This window comes from Malaclemys terrapin, chromosome 21, assembly GCF_027887155.1.
Source record: "Malaclemys terrapin pileata isolate rMalTer1 chromosome 21, rMalTer1.hap1, whole genome shotgun sequence".
In the NCBI taxonomy this organism is placed as follows: domain Eukaryota; kingdom Metazoa; phylum Chordata; order Testudines; family Emydidae; genus Malaclemys; species Malaclemys terrapin.
In genome coordinates this window covers 3,186,544-3,204,680 of record NC_071525.1, presented here as the reverse complement: position 1 = coordinate 3,204,680, position 18,137 = coordinate 3,186,544, and the positions used below count along the sequence as shown (strand labels likewise).

The 18,137-nt window shown below is 54.0% G+C and overlaps 1 protein-coding gene across 1 annotated transcript; it reads right to left on the bottom strand.

Moving 5' to 3' along the window:
• Positions 1-1,879: 1,879 nt before the first annotated feature.
• On the bottom strand, positions 1,880-18,007 carry LOC128827053 (SLAM family member 9-like). Its single transcript, XM_054010754.1, has 6 exons — positions 17,943-18,007; positions 15,391-15,711; positions 14,464-14,730; positions 4,448-4,768; positions 3,575-3,841; positions 1,880-2,723 (listed from the first exon to the last, which is right to left on the bottom strand). Exons 1-6 carry the CDS (start codon positions 17,998-18,000, stop codon positions 2,587-2,589), a joined length of 1,371 nt encoding a protein of 456 aa, XP_053866729.1. The 5' UTR covers positions 18,001-18,007; the 3' UTR covers positions 1,880-2,586.
• Between the last annotated feature and the right edge of the window lie 130 nt (positions 18,008-18,137).

Below are 18,137 nucleotides of genomic sequence, written 5' to 3'. Positions count from 1 at the left end.
AAAAGGAAAGAGAGGTGGTTTGGTGAGGTTGAGTAAGGAGAGATGATTTTAAAGGCCTAGTTTGGCATGTTATTAAAGAATAGAAAGAGAACGTAAAGAAGAATAAAGATTTTTCTTTTTAAAGGGTTAGTTTGAAAGAATAGAGGCAAGTTATTAAAGAGAAGAGAGATTTTTGGTGAGGTTTAATAAGGAGAGGTGTTTTTAAAGGACTAGTTTGGTATGTTATTAAAGAATAAAACAATTTGAGATAATGTAAAAGGTGTATTAAATATAAGGATAGGTGAAGAAAAGAGCATTTACAAAGAGTTAAATAAAAGAGAAACATACAAAGAGAGGTTAAAAGAAAGAACAGAGCAAGAAAAGGGAAAAGAAAGCCCCTTTGCAAAGGGCAAAGCCAGACAGCCCGTGGTTGAGTCAGAGAGAGATCTTACCCTTCCAAGTGTTTCTGTGGAAAGAGGCAACTTCCCAGGTACACAGCCCCTCAGGCTTGTAACCACCGCCTTTGGGTCGGCCCAATCAGATGTGGTTCAATAGCAGCGTCATACAATTCATTTTCCTGAACCAATCCTACAGTCCCAAGGTTTTTAAACAAGATCCACCCCCCCCCCCAACTGCTTTAATCTTATATAAAAAAACAAACCCCAAGCATTTTCCCTGCCATGTAGCCCATTTACCTAGGGGCTTTAATAAAAGTTAAAACTATAAACCCTTAGTAACAATTTCTAAAAGTTTTCCCCTATGTTTTAGACGAAAATGGGTTATTTTTTTAATAAGGATAATCTGAAGCTGCAGCAAATCCCCTGTTAGCAAGCCTATATGAAGACACATCCCTTCAGTTAGCACTTTTGCATATGTTTCAATAAAAAAAAAAGCACGCAGAAGCACCCCAGACCTAAACAGACCAACCCTTACTAAGAAAAAGTTTTGAAAAGCTTTTCCCTATGCCTTTAGTGAGAACAATTTGAAGCAGTCTTTTTAAGTTAGTGGATTAGAAAAGACCACTTTGAAAAACAAGTCTATCTGAAGAAACAATGTTTCATTCAACCCTTTTGCGTGTGTGTTTCAATTACAAGTGAGCACGCAGAAACAACGCAGGGTTAAAAACACAGAAAATCTCTTTATAAAAGTAATGTCTAGTGATAAAAAAGTTTCCCCCTGTATTTTAGACTCACATTGGTCAGTTTTTAGTAAGGACAATTTGAAGCAGCAGAATTTTGCTGCAAAGCTACTGTCAGCAAAAACAGCGTCTGTAAGCCAGTGGATCACAGATAAGAAGGCTGCGTCTTCGCCTGCTTTTTAACAGATACAAGTGAAAGTTATATTAAGTTTTGTAAAGGAATAAACACTTTAACAGACAAGTCTAGATGAAGAACGAGCCCTTTAACATTTTTACATGTGTGTTTCAGTTAAAAAACAGAAAAATGAGCATGCAGAAAACACCCCAGAGTGAAAACCACTGAACCGTAGTAACAGCTAGTTTATATCCCCCTTATTTTGTAATCCAGTGGATCAGAGAGAAGTTTATTTTCCTCCCCACTTTTTAGCGAATCCATCCAAAGTTATATTAAGTTTCTTTCTTTTTTTTTTTTTTTGGCTTATTAATTTACCCAGAGTAAGTAATTACTACCTGAGGGAGCAAACAGCTGTGCATATCTCTCTATCAGTTAGATCTGCGGCTTTGGGTGCGTGGGTCAGACCTGGGTCTGCGTTGCAGCAGGCTAGCGTGTCTGGCTCGAAAAGACAGGGTACTGAAGTCCCAAGCTAGCAGGGAAAATGGGTTCAGAGGTGGGCTCAGAGGTAGTCTCAGCACATTGGGTGACAGTCCCAAGGGGGTCTCTGTGACCCAACCCGTCACAACGGGGGCTTGGCGTGAATGAGAATCTGGCCCTGTGTCCGCGGCGGGGTGGGTGCGATCCCCTGGGAGCGGAGGATCTGTACATTCTCTGCTAGACAGAGGCCTGCGCAAAGGAATTGAAGGCGCCTCCCCATGGCTGGCAGCTCAGTGCTGGGACAGGGACACAAATCCGGATCGGGTGTGAGCAGCAGGTGTTGGGAAGATGGTGACTGAGCCTGGGCCCCAAGGAAACCCCACAGTGAGTGTGATGCCACCAGCAAGGTTACCCCAGAGGTACGAAGATCATGAGTCTGTGGAGTGCAGAGGCCTGGGAAGCCTGGAAAGAACCAGGCGCTGGAGCAGCCGTGGGGACTGAGCAGTGAGCTCTGGGTCGGGGGATTTGTGTGAGATCTGGGCTGGGCGCCTAGGGGCTGGTTACACTCTGGGACAATAAATCAGCCCCAGGTAGGGGAACGTTTAGACACTGGGGTCTTTTAAAAAGGTCAATGGGAGGAAACCGAGGCAGGCGCACATGTTGTGCTGCTAGCGGCTGCCAGAGGGCGCCACTGAGCAGGGCCGATTCTCCACCACATCTCCCGCCACACAGAGGGACCCAATACTTCCCCTCCTCCCACTCAGTGACATTCACCCTTCGGAAGCTGCAAGCGAGCGTCCCCCTGTATCACCCTCGGGCTGGCGGGCTGGGGAACGCGCAGGCGGGATTGGCAGCCGCAGTGGGAGCTCCTCTGCTCTCAGTCCCGTCTCCGCTCCCTGCCGGGGTGGACGTGCACCACGATGATCCCAGCGCTCAGGGCTCCCAGCACCAGCAGCAGGACGATCCCCTTGACGTGGCAGTAGGACAGCGAGGAGGCCGGGGCTGATGAGTGAGCTAAAGGTGATGGCGTCAGTTCATGCACGGGGCAACCGGCGATGCAGCAAGATCACAGCAGGGGAAGGGGTCGGGGTGCCTGGGAACCTGCCCCCCGCTCCATACGGGGCAGGAGGAGACGCTGTGCAAACAGGGCTGAGTCTGGGCCGGGGCCTGCTGACCTCGGCTCTGGTGTCCCGTCTGGGGAATTGGAGTCAGAGGCCGTGTCCTGCCCCCAGGCACAGGAGCCCCCCGTCCCCAGAGCGGGGCCCAGAGGGCTCTGACGCGGCTCAGACGCCTCCTGAGCAGAGGGAGGTGACGGGGCCCAAAACAGCCCCTTGGATCCCCACTCTGAGCCCCTCGCTCCGCCGGCTCGTCCCTGCGCCCCCCACCCGTGAGCAGCTCATCACACCTGTGCAGGGTGGGGCTGTGACCCCTCCCCGGGGCAGCCTGCGCTGATGTTCCTGTTCCTCCCCCGCTACCTCCCAGGTGGGAGTCTTCTCAGAGCCGGGGGATGAGATGGGGGGTCTGATGCGGCCCCTTAAGTGAATCAGTGTTTGAGATCAGGCGTGTTTAATAACTAAACTTCTCAGGGTCCCCCCACAATATCTCTGCTTGCGCACGGCTCTCCTTGGGCCCAGGCTGTTGCCCATTGACCCTGTGACGCTGCTCTGGTGACACAGACAAATCCAGAGCAAACTGCTCCCTGCCTGGCAGGTTTACAGGCTAAAATCTGCAGCCAGGTGGCTTCTGGGGCTGTGGGGGCCAGGTTCCATTTGGGATGAAAGGCCTGGGACTGGTGCAAAGGCAGCGACCCGATGCCAGCTCCCCCCTGTGAGCACTGGGCAGCGCGATCCTGCAGAGGGAGTTACCTGCACAAAGGTCCTTTGCAGAGGCCGTTGTGGAGCTGTTACTGGCGGGGTTCTGGGCTGTGCAGGTGACGGCCAGGTGAGCATCACGGGGGCTCTGAGAGATGTGCAGAATGGACTCATTGGGTACAACAGCGCCCCCTGCTGCGTGAGTCCAGCTGTAGGTCACATGCTCCCCTCCATCCCTGACAGTGCAGCTCAGGTTGTAGTTACAGGTTTCACTCACACAGGTCACTGAGTCACAGAGGACAGTTGGCTCCGGTACTGGCTCTGCCGGGGGGAGAGAAACATGGAACGGGCTGAAATGCCCAGAGCATCTTGCGAGCCGCTGCCTGGATGTGGTGGGGAAGGTGAGGTGAACGCATGGAGCTGTCTGGCTCCTGGGGTTGCCCCTGCCCCAGGTGGAGGTGGGGGGAAGAAGGGAGGGATCGTTTGGGGGTGCTGGAGAAGTGGTGCCAGGAGGCCCAGCCTTGAGCTAGTTAAAATTCCTCAATGAAATGTGTTTCTGTCAGAAAAGGGGGATTTGCTGAAATTGGGGGGTTGGGGCCTGGGGCAAGTGGCCAGGCAGGTGAGGAAACCCACGTGCCAAGAGGAGTTTGGGTTTCTGATGAGCCAGGGCCGTGTGGGGCGGGAGCAGTGGGGAAGCAGACGGGGCGGGGGAAGGAGGTTGCAGAAGAGAAGTGGGCAGAGAGGCAGAGCTGGGGGGGTGACAGGGGGTGGGGGAGAGGAAGGAACAGGAGCAGGGAGGGGAGGAGAAGCAGCCGCACTGAGAGGTCTGCACAGACTCTGGGATCCTGCTGCCCTTGATCTCCCAGAGGAGGTTCCTGAGCAGGGCGGGATCCAGCTTCCCCCGGGGTTCATCGGCCCCACACTTACTGTACACGCGCAGTGTGAAGTTTCTGTGGATGATGCCTGTAGCGGTGCTGATTTGAGCGCTGTAGGTGCTTGTGTCCTCCATCCTCAGGGTGGTGATCTGAAGCGAGTAGCTCTCGGGGACTCTCAGGCGTCCCTCGTAGGATGGGTCTGTCACAATGACATTGGGGGGGTTTCCTGCTATTACAATTACTATAGTCCTCGTTGTGTTTACTGTCCAGGAAACAGTTATAAGTTGCTGTGCTGGGATCCCCAGAGGGAAAGTGACGGAGTCCCCCAGAATCCGGCTCAGCTCCATCGCGCCTGCTTCTGCTCTGACGTACCCTGCCCCACGAGAGAGAACAGGAGCCTTTAGGACCAGATCGACCACACGCCCCGTCACGGGGACACCAGGCCAGTTCCCCTTCCCAGCCCTTGTGACACGTTCCCCCAGGAATGAGAGGGCGCTAGATGGGAGGGGGAGAGGGAGGGGTCCGTACCGTTTCCTATGGAGCTGGACCCAAACCCTCCAAGATTTCAGATCCTAGTGTCCAGCGCCCCATGGCCAGGCCGCCTTCAGCGCTGGGCCTGGGATATTACAGAACCAGGGGCCAGCTGTCAGATGTGGGTCTGGATCTGGCTTTTGAACACGTCCGATCTCAGAGGGTTGAGATCCGGTAGCAGTAGGAGGCTCTTTCCCCCTGCTGTGAACCAACCACTAGAGGGGGACAGAGAGCCGCCCGGTGCCAGAGCGGTTACAGGCTCTCACAGGCGTTTTTCCTGCTCAGGTTGAGAGGAGACTGATGATCCTATTACAGCCCATTGATGGCCGAGTCTGTCCATCCCCCGACCCACTTGTCTCCTTCTGGGGGTGCTTACACTAGTGCCCATCACCCCGGTATCTGAGCACATCCCAAGAGTAAGGGAGACAGCTATGATTCCTCTCTCCCGTCCCAGCAGTCTCGGGCGGTTTCATGATCCCCACTGGCCGTAGGTGAGCAGGGGGTGACTGTGTTGAGTTGGGGGCTAGTGCAGGAAATTTGGCTGAAGAGGTGAATTTGCACCTAGCTCTGAATGTGGGGAGGTTTTAGATCCTCAGGGGCGAGGGACCCACCTAAGGGTCAGGGCAGGGGGTTTTGGGCTTACAAGGGAGGGGGCTGCGGTGCTCCCAAAAAAGCCCTGGGGTGCTGGAGCTTGGGGCAGACCCAGCAAAGCCGCCTTTGGCTGGGGAGGGGGCATGAGTCTCTCAAGCCCATGGCAGGGTGTAGCGATGTAGTCTGGCTCCCCACCATCCAGACACCAAAGTGGGGGGAGCCAGCAAACTCTTTGCCCGTCCCTCAGAGGTCAGGGTGCAGGACAGGAAGTATAAAAGCCCGACCCCAGAGCTCACTTGTCTCCCAGCCACCGGAGCGACCAGACGCTTGTGGCGTAGCTCCCGGTGGGCAGACCACAGCGATCAGCGGCCGACCCGAAGGTTGGCCAGACCAGACACCATCTGACGCTAGCCCGAGCCCACAGACGCTGCCAAGCCTACTGCTTGCCCATTACCCCGAGGAACTCCCAGGCCTACCGATCGCCAGCTACCCCAAGGAGCCCATGGGGTGTGACCCCGCAGAGGACGCCGTCCGGACCCAGGTACCTCTAGAGGGGGAGGTAGGAAGTAGCCCGGGGGCAACCGACCCTGGTCTGGCCGCAGCACTGCCAGAGCCAATGTCAGTGTGTTGCGGTCAGGGTCCCCACTGACACAGCAGCAGGTCTTCTGCCGCTGCTAGGGCCCCGGGCTGGGACGCAGTGGAGTGGGTGGGCCTGCGTCCCCCCGCCACCCACCTCGCGGGTGCCCGTCTCCCCAGCTGCTCGAGCCAGGAGTCTGGAGTTTGCTGTTCAACTGGTTCGCTCAACCCCTGCCTGAGGGGCCTGAACCACTGACTGTTCGCTGCCCCGCCCTGACCCAGGGCCTGGGACTGCTAATACTGACTGACTGCTGCCGGATCACGCTACTTCCCCAACACACCTGACCAGTGCGGCCAAGTGGTCTGGGTCCCCACCGCCCCGAGAGGGGCGTGCCCGAGCCAACCAGCCTACACAGGGGCTGTTTGTGGGGGGCCCCCATTTCCCTCCTAACTTTGTGGAGGATTTGAGGTGGTTCGCCCAAAGCTCCGTAAATTCCCCTGATGCACGTCCCATCTTTGTTCACCTCCTGTGGTTAGCAGGAGATGACGTCACCCCCCAGTCCATTTCAGGGAGTGCATTAGATCCTCGCTGTCCAAGGGCGCTAATTAGATTGGGAAGGGGGTGCTGCCACGCCCCTGAGTTTCATACAGGAGGTGTGCTCCTGGGCGGAGCTCTTCACTGCGCAGAGTTAGTGTGGATTGTGAGTTCTGCAGAGAGGTGTTTCTCTCAGCTTGTGTCCCTGGGGCAGGGAGTCAGTGCTTTGTTTACAAACAGAGGCACGGTGATTGAGATAAGAAAAGGCTGGTGTGACGGGTTCGGTCACAGAGACCCCTTTGGGACTGTCACCTGATGTGCTGAAATGACCTCTGAGCCCATTTTCCCTGCCCGCTTGGGATTTCCAGAACCCTGCCTTGTTCCAGACACGCCAGCCTGCTGCAACCCGACCCAGGGTCTGGGCCACGTCCCCAAAGCTGCAGACCTAACTGAAAACTGCTCAGCAGGTTACCTGCCTCCAGCACCCAGTCACCCAGTTCCCAATGGGATCCAAACCCCAAATACATCAGTTTGACGCTGTATAAAGCTTATACTGGGTACATTCATAAATTGTCCGCCCTCTAGAACACGGATAGAGAGAGATGCACGGCTGTTTGCTCCCCCAAGGATTAATCACTTAGGCCTTGGCTACACTTGGCAATTCACAGCGCTGTGAAGCGCGAGTGTAGTCGCGCCGCCAGCACTACGAGAGCTCTCTCGCAGCGCTGTAAGTACTCTACCTCTCTGAGGGGAGTAGCTTGCAGTGCTGCGAGCGAGCGTGCAGCGCTGCAGGCGCTGATTAGAGTGGTGCTTTACAGCGCCGCTCTCGCTGCGCTTGGGGGGGGGGCGTTTTCACACCCCTGAGCACAGCGACTTGCAGCGCTGTACAGCACCAGTGTAGCCAAGACCTTCCTCTGGGTTTATTAATAAACAAAAGTGATTTTATTCAGTATAAAAAGTAGGAGTTACGTGGTTTCAAGTAATAACAGACAGAACAAAGTAAGTTACCAAGCAAAATAAAGCAAAGCCACACAAGTCTAAGCCAAATACAGAAAGAAACTGATTACAGATGAAACCTCACCCTCAGATGTTCCAATCAGCTTCTTTCACAGACTAGACTCCTTCCTAGTCTGGGCCCAATCCTTTCCCCTGGTGTAGTCCTTGTTAGTTCCAGCAGACATCTCAGGTGGTAAGCAGGGGTTTTCTCAGGACTGGCAGCTTGTTTTGTCCTGCTCCACCCCGTTTTATAGCTTTGGCACAAGGCGGGAATCTTTTGTCTCTCTGGGTCCCCACCCCTCCTTCTAAATGGAAAAGTACTAGATTTAAGATGGATTCCAGTATCAGGTGACATGGTCACACGTCACTGTAAGACCCCCGCTCTCCATTCCCCATGGGCTGGCCCACACGTCCACAGGAAGGCTTTCAAGTAACTAAGACCATTTACAACTGATTGTTTCTGGAGCTCCCTTAATGGCCTCCACTTCATATGTTTACATCCGTGATACAAGTTCATATCTTATTCTCCCAACTCCAGACATAGAAATAAGACACGTAAACACTTAGTAGATTAGAAGCTTTCTACTGACACCATACAAGGGGTATTTAGCGTAAAGCATATTCCAGTGATGTCATATTCATCAGCATATTTCCATAAAGCATATGGAGTGCACCGTCACAGCTGGTAATTAAATGAAGGATCTGGAAGTGGTTAGAGATGAACCTGTAACACAGGAATCCCTGTGCGGGTGAGGGGTTGATGAGAGAACACAGGGGACTTCAGACGAAATACAGCCAAGCCCTGTGATCCCAGGCTACATTCAGAACAGAGGAAGGTGTGAGGGGCATAGGTGAAAAGAAGGGGCCGAACCCCAGGGCAGGACTAGCAGTGGCACAGAGAAGTTCCCACGCTACCTGTGGTACTGATGTGGCCCCATCACCGCAGTATCTGAGCGCCTCACATCACAGCCCCTGGGTGAGGTAGAGCTGTGCTGTTCTCCCCATTGTACAGATGGGCACTGAGGCACACACCGTCAGACTTTCACAGGTATTTAGACACCGAGTGGGATTTTCAAAAGTGCCTAGAAGGTTCGGTGCTTTGTAAACCCCACTGGATGCCTCCTGGCTGCATCAAGATTTTAAACCTAACCAGTGTCCCTTCAGTGACTTGCCACAAGATGTCAGGACATGTTAGTATTAGAGCTGAGTGGGTCTAATATTTATTTAATGTTCTTTCTTTATAAAGGAATTAGAAACTATTATCTGACAGGAGCACTGTATCTCTCTTATTATCTGCAAAAAAAACCAAGAGTTTTCAGGTGCCCAGTAGCCTCTGAAATCGTGGTTAAGGTGCCCACCTCTACCCCACCGAAATCTGAAATGGCACCGCTGTCTCTGCCACCATTTCCTGCCCTGGAATTCAGACAGATCACTCACCACTGGGCTGTAAAACCAGCAGGAGGAAGAGAAGGGAAGGCCGTAGAGCCCCCTCCATCCTGACAGCGAGGGGCAGGCAGAGCGGGCGGCCGTCAGTCCGTATAACGGGTGTCCTGACTGAACAGAGCCGGAGTGGGTTGGCCGGCAGGGTTTGCTGAGTGGCCGATCCCTGATTGTGCTAAGGGGCTGCAGAGAAATGACCCGCCCCACAGCTCTGCAACTTCCCTCGTGAGATGCTCTTTCCTTTTGTGGTAACTCGCGCAATGAGCTAAAAGTAGCCCAGGGCGCTGGGTTGGGGACGGCTCCTCTAATTGCTCAGGGCTGAAAGGGTCTGAAACAGACACGGCTCCTGAGATATTGGATGGTTCTGTCTATTGCACCGGAGAGCCTGTCACGCTAGGAATTCTCAGTTACCCCGGGGCCCCTTGACGCTGCTCTGGCAATGGAAAGTGCCTTGGATGGGGCACCCAGTACATAGACACCCACTGTCAGGGCCCTTTGCGTAGTCAGGTCGGTGTGATTAAATTAAATTAAATTAATGGAGGTATCCCATCTCCTAGAACTGGAAGGGACCTTGAAAGGTCATCGAGTCCAGCCCCCTGCCTTCACTAGCAGGACCAAGTACTGATTTTGCCCCAGATCCCCAAGTGGCCCCCTCAAGGATTGAACTCACAACCCTGGGTTTAGCAGGCCAATGCTCAAACCACTGAGCTATCCCTCCCCCCTAGAGGAGGGATGGAGGCTTGGTGTGAATGAGAATCTGGCCCTGCGTCCCGGGCAGCTGTGATCCCTGGGATCGGAGGGTCTCTGCTAGACAGAGGCCTGCGCAAAGGAATTGAAGGCGCCTCCCCATGGCTGGCAGCTCAGTGCTGGGACAGGGACACAAATCCGGATTGGGTGTGAGCAGCAGGTGCTGAGCATTGTGGGGAAGATGGTGACTGAGCCGGGGCCCCAAGGATAAGCATATTTCCACAAATCATGTGGAGAGCAACGTCACAGCTGGTAATTGAATGAAGGATCTGGAAGTGGTTAGAGATGAACCTGTGACACAGGAATCCCTGTGTGGGTGGGGGGTGAGGAGAGAACTCAGGGGACTCAGACGAAATGCAGCCAAGCCCTGTGATCCCAGGCTACATTCAGAACAGAGGAAGGTGTGAGGGGCATAGGTGAAAAGAAGGGGCCGAACCCCAGGGCAGGACTAGCAGTGGCACAGAGAAGTTCCCACACTACCTGTGGTACTGATGTGGCCCCATCACCGCAGTATCTGAGCACCTCACATCACAGCCCCTGGGTGAGGCAGAGCTGTGCTGTTATACCCATTGTACAGATGGGCACTGAGGCACACACAGCCAGACTTTCATAGTATTTAGGCACCGAGTGGGATTTTCAAAAGTGCCTAGAAGGTTCGGTGCTTTCTAAACCCCACTGGATGCTTGGCGCATCTCTGGGTGCCTAAAAACCTTTGAAACTCTGTCCCTAAGGCGCTGCCCTGAGGTCAGACAGGAAGTCTATGGGGGGAGGGAAGCAGAATCCAGGTCTCTCAGGGCCCACTCCCTATGCACTGGACCAGCCTTTCTCTCTGCTGCATGCTGCATGCTGCAAAGAAGCGGTTTCTGACGCATGGGAGCAAAACCAAGAAGGCCAGTTCTCGGAGACTCCAGCACACGGGCCCAGGGGTTGGGAAGCATGTCATGGTTGAAGGTCTCTAAAGCAGCTCCGAGATCAGGAAGAGCATGAGAGTCAGGTGAGAGGAGAGCACTTAACCGCCAGTGGGTGGCAGGTTCTGCCCCAGGCTGGGTTGTAGAGCAATGCCAGCTGGGCAATTTAAATTTTAACTGAAAATCATTTTGTTTTGCCATTTTTTTGTTCTGAGTTTGAGAAAAGGAAGGAATGAGGAAGTGTCGTCTGAGTATCAGATGTGATTACACATCAAATTCGGAGGGTTTCAACTGTACTCAGGCCAATTCCAGAACAAAGAACAGAAACTCCCTCCACGGAGTCCATAACGTCGGCGATTATTGTCATGATTTGTGTTATTCACGGGGCACCATCTGTGTGCTCAGCGCTGTTCAGAATACTCCAAGAAATCCAGTCCCTGAGCCAAGGCATCTAAGCTGTGTGACTCTGGGTACGACGGCTCAGATATTTCAGTGTGAGCGTGTAGTTACTGAGCACACGTGTTAGCACCTGGTCACGGTGATGTTATATCTATGAGTGGAGGTGCTGATGGCAATAGACGTTTTACTTGATTAGGGACTAGAAGATTTGACCCTCCAACTTTCTTTCAACAGGAAGAGCTGCCCAGAGCTCCTGTGCGTGTTAATTTCTTTTCCTGCCTGCAGTGGCCCTGAGATACCTCAGAAGTGTCAATTTTCCCCCCACTTTAAAACATGGAATTTTCTTGGTGTTTGATTTAAAAAGTTCTCCTGTGAAAACTGCAACTCAATCACTGTAGTGTTGTGTTTAAGACCTTTCTGGAAAGGAACTAGCCTTTAAAGAGAAGTGAAAGCAGTGGTTTGTCATGAGTCTCATGATAAATATTGTTTTCCTTAAAACCCCGGCACCTGGAGTCAAGTGAGATGTGATGATTTCAGCCTTTATTCTTAAAGAACAATGACTTTTCCAGCTCTTGTGTCTGTGGAGAAAGCTTCAAAATGTGACCCCAGTGCAGCTTAAAGGCTCAAAAAAACAAATGTAAAGAAAAAAACCCACCAAATCTATTATTTTTTTTTCTATAAGCTCATTATTTGAAAGCCAATGTCATGATTTTTGGTGAGTCTGATTCTTGATTTTTGAACACTTGGGGTCGGCAATACTCTGCAAGTGACTTGAAAGTGTCAGTTTCACTCCTGTTTAAAGTCAGTTTCTAGGCTATCATCTGTGGTGGGGTAACACCCCTAGAGCCCCAGGCAGGTGCAGTATCAACTCACGGGGCCTTCCCCTGATAGGATGTTTCCAAAAGCTAAAGGATCTATTCCAAGCTTGATGAGCTGCAAAAAAGAAGATAGGAAGTTCTCTAGGTTCTTCTACAATAGTTTGAATAGTTGTATTCAAGAGTTAGTAACAAAGTAGGAATATACAGTAACATTTTAAACCTAACCAGTGTCCCTTAAGTGACTTGTCACAAGAGGTCAGATCATGTTAGTATTAGAGCTGAGTGGGTCGAATATTTATTTAATTTTCTTTCTTTATAAAGGAATTAGAAACTATTATCTGACAGCAGCGCTGTATCTCTCTTATTATCTGCAAAAAAACCAAGAGTTTTCAGGTGCATAAGTATCCTCGGGAATCATGGTTAAACTGCCCCCAACCACCAAAATCTGAAATGGCGCCCTTGTCATTTCCTGCCCTGGAATTCAGACAGATCACTCACCGCCGGGCTGTAAAACAAACAGGAGCAAGAGAAGGGAAGGCCGTAGATCCCCCTCCTTGCTGACAGCGAGGGGCAGGCAGAGCGGGCGGCCATCAGTCCATATAACGGGTGTCCTGACCCAACAGAGCTGGAGTGGGTTGGCCGGCAGGGTTTGCTGAGTGGCCGATCCCTGATGGTGCCAAGGGGCTGCAGAGAAATGACCCGCCCCACAGCTCTGCAACTTCCCCCGCAAGATGCTCTTTCCTTTGTGGTAACTCGCGCAGTGAGCTCAAAGCAGCCCAGGACACTGGGTTGGGGAATGTCCCTCTAATTGCTCAGGGCTGTAAGAGTCTGAAACAGACACGGCTTCTGCGATATTGGACGTGAGCTCCTGTCCCCAGAGAGTCGGATGCCATGGAGGAGGGGAGAGCCTGTGGGGGAGCGGGCATGGCAGGGAGTCCCTGGGAAAGGTCTGGGAAGCCCGGAAGGGCCTGGGAAGCCTGGAAAGAACCAGGCGTTGGAGCAGCCGTGGGGACTGAGCAGTGAACTCTGGGTCAGGGGATTTGCGTGAGCTCTGGGCTGGGCGCCTAGGGGCTGGTTACACTCTGGGATAATAAATCAGCCCCAGGTAGGGGAACGATTAGACACTGGGGTCTTTTCAGAAGGTCGATGGGAGGAAACTGAGGCAGGCGCACATGTTGTGCTGCCGGCGGCTGCCAGAGGGCGCCTCTGAGCAGGGCCGATTCTCCACCACATCTCCCGCCACGCAGAGGGACCCAATACTTCCCCTCCTCCCACTCAGTGACATTCACCCTTCAGAAGCTGCAAGCGAGCGTCTCCTCGTAGCATCCTCGGGCTGGCGGGCTGGGGAACGCGCAGGCGGGATTGGCAGCCGCAGTGGAAGCTCCTCTGCTCTCAGTCCCGTCTCTGCTCCCTGCCGGGGAGGACGTGCACCACGATGATTCCGGCGCTCAGGGCTCCCAGCACCAGCAGCAGGACGATCCCCTTGACGCGGCAGTAGGACAGCGAGGAGGCCGGGGCTGGTGTGGGAGCTAAACAAACAAAGGTGATGGTGTCAGTTCATGCAGGGGGCAACTGGCGTTGTCCCAAGCACACAGCAGGGGAAGGGGTCAGGGTGCCTGGGAACCTGCCCCCCGCTCCATACAGGGCAGGACGAGACGCGGTGCAAACAGGGCTGAGTCTGGGCCAGGCCCCGCTGACCTCGGCTCCGGTCAGGGCCAGCTCTGGGCACCAGCGTTCCAAGCACGTGCTTGGGGCAGCACTTTTCAAGGGGCGGCACCCCGGCCCTTTGGGGTGGCACTTCGACGGCGGTACTCCGGGTTTTTTTTTTTTTTTTTTGCTTCGGCAGCAAAAAACCTGGAGCCGGCCCTGGCTCCCGTGTCCCCTCTGGGAAATGGGGGTCAGAGGCCACATCCGGCCCCCAGGCACAGGAGCCCCCCCGTCCCCAGAGCGGGTCCCAGAGGGCTCTGGTGCGCCCAAAACAGCCCCTTGGATCCCCACTCTGAGCCCCTCGCTCCGCCGGCTCCTCCCTACACCCCCCACCTGTGAGCAGCTCATCACACCTGTGCAGGACGGGGCTGTGACCCCTCCCCGGGGCAGGCTGTGCTGATGTTCCTGCCCCTACCCCGCTACCTCCCAGGTAGGAGTCTTCTCAGAGCCGGGGGATGGGATGGGATGGGGGGGTGATGCGGCCCCTTAAGTTAGTCAGTGTTTGGGATCAGGCATGTTTAATAACTAAACTTCTCGGTGTTCCCCCCCCCCAATATCTCAGCCTGCACACGGCTCTCCTTGGGCCCAGGCTGTTGCCCATTGACCCTGTGACTCTGCTCTGGTGACACAGACAAATCCAGAGCAAACCGCTCCCTGCCTGGCAGGTTTACAGGCTAAAATCTGCAGCCAGGTGGCTTCTGGGGTTGTGGGGGCCAGGTTCCATTTGGGATGAAAGGCCTGGGACTGGTGCAAAGGCAGCGACCCGATGCCAGCTCCCCCCTGTGAGCACTGGGCAGCGCGATCCTGCAGAGGGAGTTACCTGCACAAAGGTCCTTTGCAGAGGCCGTTGTGGAGCTGTTACTGGCGGGGTTCTGGGCTGTGCAGGTGACGGCCAGGTGAGCATCACGGGGGCTCTGAGAGATGTGCAGAATGGACTCATTGGGTACAACAGCGCCCCCTGCTGCGTGAGTCCAGCTGTAGGTCACATGCTCCCCTCCATCCCTGACAGTGCAGCTCAGGTTGTAGTTACAGGTTTCACTCACACAGGTCACTGAGTCACAGAGGACAGTTGGCTCCGGTACTGGCTCTGCCGGGGGGAGAGAAACGTGGAACGGGCTGAAATGCCCAGAGCATCTTGCGAGCCGCTGCCTGGATGTGCTGGGCACGGTGAGCGCAGGGAGCTGTCTGGCTCCTCGCAGCACGGTTAGGGCAGGGGCCGGGGATTAGGGAGACTCTGCCCCAGCTGGAGGTGGGGGGAAGAAGGGAGGGATGGTTTGGGGGTGCTGGAGAAGTGACCAGGAGGCCCAGCCTTGAGCTAGTTGAAATACCTCACTGAAATGTGTTTCCGTCAGGAAATGGGGGTTTGCTGGAATTGGGGGGATGGGGGCGGGGCCTGAGGAAAGGGGCCGGGCAGGTGAGCCCTGGCTTGGGTACAGGAAAGCCGCGTGCCAAGAGGAGTTTGGGTTTCTGATGAGCCAGGGCCGTGTGGGGCGGGAGCAATGGGGCAGCAGACGGGGCGGGGGAAGGAGGTTGCAGAGGAGAAGTGGGCAGAGAGGCAGAGCTGGGGGGGTGACGGGGAGAATGGCGGGGGGGGAAGGAACAGGAGCGGCGGGGGGGGGGGAGGAGAAGCAGCCGCACTGAGAGGTCTGCACAGACGCTGGGACCCTGCTGCCCTTGATCTCCCAGAGGAGGTTCCTGAGCAGGGCGGGGTCCAGCTTCCCCCGGGGTCCATCGGCCCCCCACTTACTGTACACGCGCAGCGGGAAGTGTCTGTGGATGATGCCTGTAGCTGTGGTGATTTGAGCGCTGTAGGTGCCCGTGTCCTCCATCCTCAGGCTGCTGATCTGAAGCGAGTAGCTCTCGGGGACTCTCAGGCATCCCTCGTAGGATGTCTCCCCCTCAATGACCGTGGGGGGGTTTCCTGCTGCTACAGTTACTATACTCCTCCTTGTATTTACTATCCAGAAAGCAGATTTAACTTGCTCTGCTGGGATCCCCAGAGAGAAAGTGACGTTGTCCCCCAGAATCCGGCTCAGCTCCATGGCGCCTGCCTCTGCTCCGACGTACCCTGCCCCATGAGAGAGAACCGGAGCCTTTAGCACCAGATCAACCACACGCCCCGTCACGGGGACCCCCGGCCAGTTCCCCTCCCCAGCCCTTGTGACACGTTCCCCGGGAACCAGAGCGCTGCTGTTCCCGGGCCAGAGTACGGCCGGGGGAGGGGACGGTACCGTTTCCTATGGAGCTGGACCCAAACCCTCCCAGATTTCAGATCCTGGTGTCCAGCGCCCCATGGCCAGGCCGCCTTCAGCGCTGGGCCTGGGATATTACAGAGCTAGGGGCCAGCTATCAGATGTGGGTCCGGATCTGGACCTGGATCTGGGTTTTGAACACATCCGATCTCAGAGGGTTGAGATCCGGTAGCAGTAGGAGGCTCTTTCCCTCTGCTGTGAACCAGCCACTAGAGGGGGACAGAGAGCCGCCCGGTGCCAGAGCGGGTTACAGGCTCTCACAAGCGTTTTTCCTGCACAGGTTGAGTGGAGGCTGATGATCCTATTACAGCCCATGAATGGCCGAGTCTGTCCATCCCCCGACCCACTCGTCTCCTTCTGTCTCTCTGTAGAAGAGCGACAATTAGGTAGGACGGGGGGGGCTGCCACCCCCTCTCCCCCGAGTTTCATACAGGGGGTGTGCTCCCGGGCAGAGCTCTTCAGTGGATTGTGAGTTCTACAGAGAGGGGTTTCTCTCAGCTTGTCTCCTGGGGCAGGGAGTCAGTGCTTTGTTCACAAACACAGGCAGGGTGATTAGGAGAAGGAAGGGCCGGTAATTAAATGAAGGATCTGGAAGTGGTTAGATGAACCTGTAAAGCAGGAATCCCTGTGTGGGTGAGGGGTTGAGGAAAGAACTCAGGGGACTCAGACGAAATACAGCCAAGCCCTGTGATCCCAGGCTACATTCAGAACAGAGGAAGGTGTGAGGGGCATAGGTGAAAAGAAGGGGCAGAACCCCAGGGCAGGACTAGCAGTGGCACAGAGAAGTTCCCACGCTACCTGTGGTACTGATGTGGCCCCATCACCGCAGTATCTGAACACCTCACATCACAGCCCCTGGGTGAGGCAGAGCTGTGCTGTTCTCCCCATTGTACAGATGGGCACTGAGACACACACCGTCAGACTTTCACAGGTATTTAGGCACCGAGTGGGATTTTCAAAAGCGCCTAGAAGGTTCGGTGCTTTGTAAACCCCACTGGATGCCTGGCTGCAGCTTTGGGTGCCTAAAAACCTTAAGACTCTGTCCCTAAGGCGCTGCCCTGAGGTCAGACAGGAAGTCCATGGGCGGTGGGGTGTTGTATTTAAGACACTTCTGGAAGGTAACGAGCCATTCAACAGAAGTGAAACCAGTGTTCCCAACTCTCATGAGTTTGTCCTGAGTCTCATGATAAATATTGTTTTCCTTAAAACCCCGGCACCTGGAGTCAAGTGAGATGTGATGATTTCAGCCTTCATTCTTAAAGAACAATGACTTTTCCAGCTCTTGTGTCTGTGGAGAAAGCTTCAAACTGTGACCCCAGTGCATCTTGAAGGCTCAAAAAGCAGAATGTAAAAAAACCCCACCAAATCTATTATTTTTTATACAATCTGATTATTTTAAAGCCCATCTCAGGATTTTTGGTGAGTCTGATTCTTGATTTTTGAACACTTGGGGTCGGCAATACTCTGCAAGTGACTTGAAAGTGTCAGTTTCACTCCTGTTTAAAGTCAGTTTCTAGGCTATTATTTGTGGCGGGGTAACACCCCTAGAGCTCCAGGCAGGTGCAGTATAAACTCACGGGGCCTTCCCCTGATAGGATGTTTCCAAAAGCTAAAGGATCTATTCCAAGCTTGATGAACTGCAAAAAAGAGATAGAAAGTTCTCTAGGTTCTTCTACAATTGTTTCCAGCGTTGTATTCAAGAGTTAGTAAGAAAGTAGGAATATACAGTAACATTTTAAACCTAACCCGTGTCCCCTAGGTGACTTGCCACAAGACATCAGAACATGTTAGTATTAGAGCTGAGTGGGTCTAATGTTTATTTAATTTTCTTTCTTTTAAAGGAATTAGAAACTATTATCTGACAGGTGCACTGTATCTCTCTTATTATCTGCAAAAAAACAGAGTTTTCAGGTGCCCAGTAGCCTCTGGATTCACGGTTAAAGTGCCGACCTTCTCCCCCCTCCTCCCCCCCTCGGGCGCGAAATCTGAAATGGCACCGCTCTCTCTTCCCCCATTTCCTGCCCTGGAATTCAGACAGATCACTCACCGTCGGGGTGTAAAAACAACAGGAGCAAGAGAAGGGGAGGCCGTAGAGCCCCCTCCATCCTGACAGCGAGGGGCAGGCAGAGCGGGCAGCCGTCAGTCCGTATAACGGGTGTCCTGACCCAACAGACCCAGAGCCAGAGTGGGTTGGCTGGCAGGGTTTGCTGAGTGGCCGATCCCTGATGATGCCGAGGAGCTG

What these genes read in the sequence shown, in the direction of transcription:
- LOC128827053 (XM_054010754.1), bottom strand. Translation starts at nt 18,000, where the DNA reads ATGGAGGGGGCTCTACGGCCTCCCCTTCTCTTGCTCCTGTTGTTTTTA. An exon ending in TGCAAAGGACCTTTGTGCAG is followed by an intron (nt 4,769 to 14,463) that starts GTAACTCCCTCT and finishes CTCGTGGGGCAG; the next exon opens with GGTACGTCAGAGCAGAAGCA. An exon ending in CTTCACACTGCGCGTGTACA is followed by an intron (nt 3,842 to 4,447) that starts GTAAGTGTGGGG and finishes TCCCCCCGGCAG; the next exon opens with AGCCAGTACCGGAGCCAACT.